The 7,190-nt window shown below is 36.3% G+C and overlaps 1 protein-coding gene across 1 annotated transcript; it reads right to left on the bottom strand.

Annotated features, from left to right (window-relative positions):
• Positions 1-213: 213 nt before the first annotated feature.
• On the bottom strand, positions 214-1,419 carry LOC130264310 (golgin subfamily A member 6-like protein 22; the record flags this gene model as incomplete). Its single annotated transcript, XM_056512379.1, is given in 1 exon segment — positions 214-1,419. A coding segment is annotated over 1 exon segment (1,206 nt), but the record flags the coding sequence as incomplete, so codon positions are not given.
• Between the last annotated feature and the right edge of the window lie 5,771 nt (positions 1,420-7,190).

The raw sequence follows: 7,190 nt of genomic DNA, 5'->3' as shown, positions 1-7,190 counted from the left end.
CCCTTTCCACGTGACAGTTGAGCTGTCCAAAAAATTAGGAAAAGTAATTTTCACCTTTCACCGGCAGCCAAAAAGGTTGGGTTGTTTTTTTTTTTTTTTTTCCTCCTCCCCTTCCTTCTTTTCCTCCTCCTCTTCTTCTTTCTCATCCTCCTCCTTTTACTCCTCCTCCTCCCGTTCCTCCCCCTTTTCCTCATCCTCCTCCCACTTTTCCTCCTCCTCTTCCTCTTCCTCCTCCTCTTCCTCCTCCTTCTGCTTTTCCTCCTCCTCCTCATCTTCCTCTTTCTCCTGCTTTTCCTCCTCTTCCTCCTCATCCTCTTCATCCTCCTCCTGCTTTTCCTCCTCCTCTTCATCCTCCTCATCCTCCTCTTCTTTCTCCTCCTCCTCCTCCTGCTTTTTCTCCTCCTCCTCCTCTTCTTCATCCTCCTCCTCCTTTTCCTCCTCATCCTCCTTCCTCTTTTCCTTCTCCTTTTCCTCCTCCTCTTCTTCCTCCTTTTGCTCCTCCTCCTTCTCCTCCTTCTCCCACGTTTCCTCCTCCTCATCCTCCTCCTCTTCTTCTTCCTCATCCTCCTCCTTTTCCTCCTCCTCCTCTTCATCCTCTTCATCCTCCTCCTCTTCTTCCTGCTTTTTCTCCTCCTCCTTCTCCTCATCTTCTTCCTCCTCCTCCTCCTTTTCCTCCTTCTCCCTCTCCTCCTCCTTTTCTTCCTCCTCCTTTTCTGCCTCCTCATCCTCCCCCTTTTTCTCCTCCTCCTTTTCCTCCTCATCCTCCTCATTCTTTTCCTCCTTCTCACTCTCCTCCTCCTCTTCATCCTCCTCATCCTCCTCTTCTTCCTCCTCCTCCTCCTCCTCCTTCTCCCACTTTTCCTCCTCCTTTTCCTCCTCCTCCTTCTTCTCCTCCTCCTTCTCCTGCTTTTCCTCCTCCTCCTCCTCCTCCTCTTCTTCCTCCTCCTCCTCCCTCTTTTCCTTCTCCTTTTCCTCCTCCTCTTCATCCTCCTCATCCTCCTCTTCATCCTCCTCATTCTTTTCCTCCTTCTCCCTCTCCTCCTTCTCTTCATCCTCCTCCTCCTCCCCCTTTTTCTCCTCCTCCTTTTCCTCCTCATCCTCTTCATCCTCCTCATTCTTTTCCTCCTTCTCCCGCTTTTCCTCCTCCTTTTACTCCTCCTCCTTCTTCTCCTCCTCCTTCTCCTGCTTTTCCTCCTCCTCATTCTTTTCCTCTTCTTCTTCCTCCTCCTCCCTCTTTTCCTTCTCCTTTTCCTCCTCCTCTTCATCCTCCTCTTCATCCTCCTCCTCCTCATCTTCTTCCTCCTCCTCCTCATTCTTTTCCTCCTTCTCCCTCTCCTCCTCCTCTTCATCCCCCTCATCCTCCTCCTCTTCTTATTCCTCCTCCTCCTCCTTCTCCCACTTTTCCTCCTCCTTTTCCTCCTCCTCTTCTTCCTCCTCCTTTTCCTTCTTCTCCTCCTTCTTCTGCTTTTCCTCCTCCTCCTCCTTTTCTCCCTCTCCCTCTTCTTCCTCCTCCTCCTCCTCCTCTCCCCTTTTCCCCTCCCCCTCCCGGGCTGTCCATGAGACGCCATCTGCGAGGCGGCTCCCACGCCCGGCCGTGGCCTTTTTATGCAAAGGGGAATTAATTAGATTTGAATATGGTAATTAATCCTCCCCTCCCCCTCCCCGTGCCCATCACCACATTCCCTTTTTTCTCCTTCTTTCTTCTCGCTCCCTTCCCTTTTTTCTGCCTTTTCCCCCTCAAATTTCCCTCATTTTTCCCTCAATTTCCCCCCAATTTTCTCCCTAATTTCCTCCCAAAATTTCCCCAGTTTTCCCCCAATTTTCCCCCATTTTTTTCCAATTCCCCCATTTCCCCCAATTCCCATTTTTTCCCAATTTCCCCCCAATTTTCTCCCCAAATTCCTCCCAAAATTTCCCCAGTTTTCCCCCAATTTTCCCCCATTTTTTTCCCAATCCCCATTTTTTTCCCAATTTCCCCATTTTTCCCCAATTTCCCCCAATTTTTTCCCCAATTTTTCCCCAATTTCCACCAATTTTCTCCCCAATTTCCTCCCAAAATTTCCCCATTTTTTCCCAATCCCCCATTTTTTTCCCAATTTCCCCATTTTTCCCCAATTCCCATTATTCCCAATTTCCCCATTTTTTTCCCAATTTCCCCAAATTTTTTCCCCAATTTCTCCCCATTTTCCCCCATTTTTTCCCCAATTTTCCCCCAATTTCCTCCCAAATTTTCTCCAGTTTTCCCCCAATTTTTTCCCAATTTCATCCCAATTTCATTCCAATTTTCCCCAATTTTTCCCCCCATTTATCCCAATTTACCTCCAAATTTCCCCCAATTTTTCCCCCCTTTCCCCCAATTTTTTTCCTCAGATTTTCCCCAAATTTCCCCCAATTCCCCTCAAATTTTCCCCAATTTTCCCCAATATTTCCACTCCTCCTCCCAGTTCTTTTCCCCCATTGAGCTGCTCCTAAATCCCAATAATCCGAATTAAATTCCCAATTTTCCCACTGATTCCATCCTTGGCCAACGATTGTGGCCGTTCATCCCCCCCAAAAAATCAAAAATAAAAATAAAAATTAATATAAATATAAATATAAATATAAATATAAATATAAATATAAATATAAATATAAATATAAATATAAATATAAATATAAATATAAATATAAATATAAATATAAATATTAAAATAAAGTAAAAATAAAAATAAAAATAAAAATAAAAATAAAAATAAAAATATCCACAGGGATTGGAGTCACCACCCCAAAAGGAAAATTTGGGATTTCCATCCAAATCAAAAGCTGGAAATGGATCCCAAAATAATTCCCTTTTTAATTAAAAATAATAATTAAAAAATAATTAAAATAAAGTCTCTCTGATCCTCAAATTTCCAATATTGTGGGGTTTTTTTTCCCCTGGAAAAAAAGGGAAAATTAAATTTATTTGGGATATTTTATATCCATCTTTATTTCTCAGGAGAATATTTCCCTTTTTTCCCCACTTTCCTCATAAAACAAACAAAAGGAAATTTGGGGATTTTTCTGGGAGAGTTGCTTTGTTGAAAATTGGGAATATTTGGGAATTAATTAATTAATATTAAAGGGAATAAATTTCAAGGAAATTCGGAAATCCACCTGAAATGGGCTGGAATTATAATTATAATTATAATTATTTAAATAAATACATTTATGGGGTGTTGTTATGTAGATATTTGTGGCATTAATATTTATTTTTATATTGAATAAATTTATTTTTTATCTCTAATATATTTATTTATTTCTATATTATATATATTTATATCAAACATATATTTTAAAATCAAATATATTTATTTATATATTGTAGATATACATTTAATTTATTTTATATATATACATATTTATATATTAAATTTATATCAAATATATTTATTTATTTTAATACCAAATATATTTAATATTACATTAAATTTATTTTTAAAAATTGAATAGATTTATTTATTTTAATATGTAATTTATTTATTATATGGAATGTATTTATTTCTTTTCCATCAAATATATTTATTTATTTATAAATTGTATACATTTATTATTATATCAAATCTATTTATTCATTTTCTATCCAATATATTTATTTATTTTAATGTGTTATATATTTATTTATTTTCCCATCAAATATATTTATTTATTTTAATACCAAATATATTTAATATTATATCAAATATCTTTATTTATTTTTATACCGAATATCTTTATTTATTTTCCATCTCGGATATATTGATTTATTTTCTATATCCAATATATTGATTTATTTTTATATCGAATAGATTTATTTATTTTTAATACCAAATATATTTATTTATTATGTTATCCAATATATTTAATTTTTAATTTATTTTTACGGGAAAAGGCTCCTGGGATTTTCCCTTGGGCACCGATTTGGGGCAAAATCCAGGAAAAATCAGATTTTTATAACCCTGGTTCCTGTGGGGGAGGGGAGGGGGAGCTCTGGGGATTTTGGGATGAATTCCCCAATTTTGGGATGAATTCCCAGATTTTGGGTTTGGGATGAATTCCTGGGTTTCAATTTTGAGATGAATTCTCCAGTTTTGGGATGATTTCACATTTTAATAAAAATCTCCAAATGTTGGAGGAAATCTCCAAATTTTGGCCAAAATCTCCAAATTTTAGCCAAAATCTCAAAATTTTTGTGGAAATCTCCAAATTTTAGCCAAAATCTCCAAATTTTGGTCACTCCCCACGAGCATTTAGATCCCCCTGACCCAGTTCCCAAAAAATCCCAACAGGGATGTGGGAATGGGAGAAAAAAATCCATTTTTGGGTCGGAAATCTCCAAATTTTGGCCAAAATCTTCAAATTTCGGCAAAAATCTTCAAATTTCGGCCAAAATCTCCAAATTTTGGCCAAAATCTCCAAATTTTTGTGGGAGACTCCAAATTTTAGCCAAAATCTCCAAATTTTGGTCACTCCCCATGAGCATCCAGATCCCCCCGACCCAATTCCCAAAAAATCCCAACAGGGAAGAGGGAATGGGAGAAAAAAATCCATTTCTAGGGCGGAAATCTCCAAATTTTGGCCAAAATCTTAAAATTTCGGCCAAAATCTTCAAATTTCGGCCAAAATCCCCAAATTTTAGCCCAAATCTCCAAATTTTGGTCACTCCCCACGAGCATCCAGATCCCCCCTGATCCAATTCCCAAAAAAAACCCAACGGGGACGTGAGAATGGGAGAAAAAATCCATTTCTAGGGCGGAAATCTCCAAATTTTGGCCAAAATCTCCAAATTTTTGTGGGAAACTCCAAATTTTAGCCAAAATCTCCAAATTTTAGCCAAAATCCCCAAATTTTGGTCACTCCCCAAGAGCATCCAGATCCCCCCTGACCCAATTCCCAAAAAATCCCAACAGGAATGTGGGAATGGGAGAAAAAAATCCATTTTTAGGTCGGAAATCTCCAAATTTTGGCCAAAATCTTCAAATTTTGGCCAAAATCCCCAAATTTTAGATAAAATCCCCAAATTTTGGTCACTCCCCACGAGCATCCAGAGCCCCCCTGACCCAATTCCCAAAAAAACCCAACAGGGACGAGGGAATGGGAGAAAAAAATCCATTTTTGGGTCGGAAATCTTCAAATTTTGGCCCAAATCTCCAAATTTTAGCAGAAATCTTCAAATTTTAGCCAAAATCTTTAAATTTCAGCTGAAATCTCCAAATTTCAGCTGAAATCTACAAAATTTTGGTCACTCCCCACGAGCATTTAGCTCCCCCTGACCCAATTCCCAAAAAAACCCAACAAGGACGTGGGAATGGGAGAAAAAATCCATTTCTAGGGCAGAAATCTCCAAATTTTGGCCAAAATCTCCAAATTTTAGTGGAAATCTCCAAAGATTTTCCAGAATTTTCCCTGTGCTCCTTCCAGCATCTTCTGGTTAAATCTGAATTTTCTGATTGGATTTATCCAAAATGTTCCCAGAATTTTCCCCAAGCTCATTCCAGCTTCTTGAATTTATCCAAAATGTTTCCAGAATTTCCAGCATTTTGTAGTTAAATCTTCATTTCCCACCTGGATTTATCCAAAATATTCCCAGAATTTTCTCTGAGCTCCTTCCAGCATCTTCTGGTTAAATCCACATTTCCTGCTTGGATTTATCCAAAATGTTTCCAGAATTTCCATGAGCTCCTTCCAGCTTCTTGGATTTATCCAAAATTTTTCCAGAATTTCCAGCACTTTGTAGCTAAATCCACATTTCCCACTTGGACTTATCCAAAATGTTTTCAGAATTTTCCCCAAGCTTATTCCAGCTTCTTGGATTTATCCAAAATTTTTCCAGAATTTCCAGCATTTTTTGGTTAAATCCACATTTCTCACCTGGATTTATTAAAAATGTTCCCAGAATTTCCAGCATTTTTTGGTTAAATCCACATTTCTCACCTGGATTTATTAAAAATGTTTCCAGAATTTCCAGCACTTTGTAGTTAAATCTTCATTTCCCACCTGGATTTATCCAAAATGTTCCCAGAATTTTCCCCAAGCTCATTCCAGCTTCTTGAATTTATCCAAAATGTTTCCAGAATTTCCAGCACTTTGTGGTTAAATCCACATTTCCCACCTGGATTTATCCAAAATATTCCCAGAATTTTCTCCGAGCTCCTTCCAGCATCTTCTGGTTAAATCCACATTTCCCACCTGGATTTATCCAAAATATTCCCAGGATTTTCCTCGAGCTCCTCCCAGCACTTTGTGGTTAAATCCACATTTCCCACCTGGATTTTTCCAAGATTTTTCCAGAACTTTCCTCATCCCGCCCCTGCCACCCTCCCAAATCCACCTTTCCCAAAAAATTCCCGATTTTTTTTTTGCCTTCCAGAAATGAGAAATTCTGAGTTTCCTGCCCTTAATAAATTGGTTTATTTGCTAAAATCACCCTGAATCAGCTTTTCCCAAATTAATCAGATCAAATTTTCCCTAATTAAACTTTTCCCAAATTAATCAGCTCCAGCTTTTCCCAAATTAATCAGAATCAGTTTTCCCAAATTAAACTTTTCCCAAATTAATCAGATCCAATTTTCCCAAATTAAACAAATCCAGATTTTCATAAATTAATCAGATCCAGATTTTCCTGTTCCTGTCGAGATGGGACAGGAATTTTCTGTGATTTCTGGGATTTCTGGGAATTTTTGGGAATTTTGGGAATTTGGGGGTTTGGGAATTCGGGAATTTGGGAATTTTGAGAATTGGGAATTTTGAGAATTGGGAATTTTGGAATTTGGGAATTTTGGGATTTGGGATGAGATTGAGGTGGGATTTGGGATTTTAAAAACAGATAAAAAAATTAAATAAAAATTTTAAAATAGTTAAAAAAATTAAATGAAAAATTAAATAAAAATTTTAAAAGAAAAATTAAATTAAAAAATAAAGTAAAAATTAAAAATTTAAGTAAAAAAATTAAATAAAAATTTAAAAAATTAAATAAAAATTTAAAAAATTAAATAAAAAATTAAAAACCAAAGAAATAATTAAATAAAATTAAATTTAAAAATTAAATAAAAAATTAAATAAAAAATTGAAAATAAATGAAAATTAAATTAAATGAAATTAAAATAAAAAACAAAAAACTAATTAAATAATTTCTTTAAAAATGAAATAAAAAATGAAATAAAAAATTTAATACATAAACAAAATTAAATAAA

This window comes from Oenanthe melanoleuca, chromosome 28, assembly GCF_029582105.1.
Source record: "Oenanthe melanoleuca isolate GR-GAL-2019-014 chromosome 28, OMel1.0, whole genome shotgun sequence".
Lineage (NCBI taxonomy): Eukaryota > Metazoa > Chordata > Aves > Passeriformes > Muscicapidae > Oenanthe > Oenanthe melanoleuca.
This window is presented reverse-complemented; position numbering and strand designations above follow the sequence as displayed.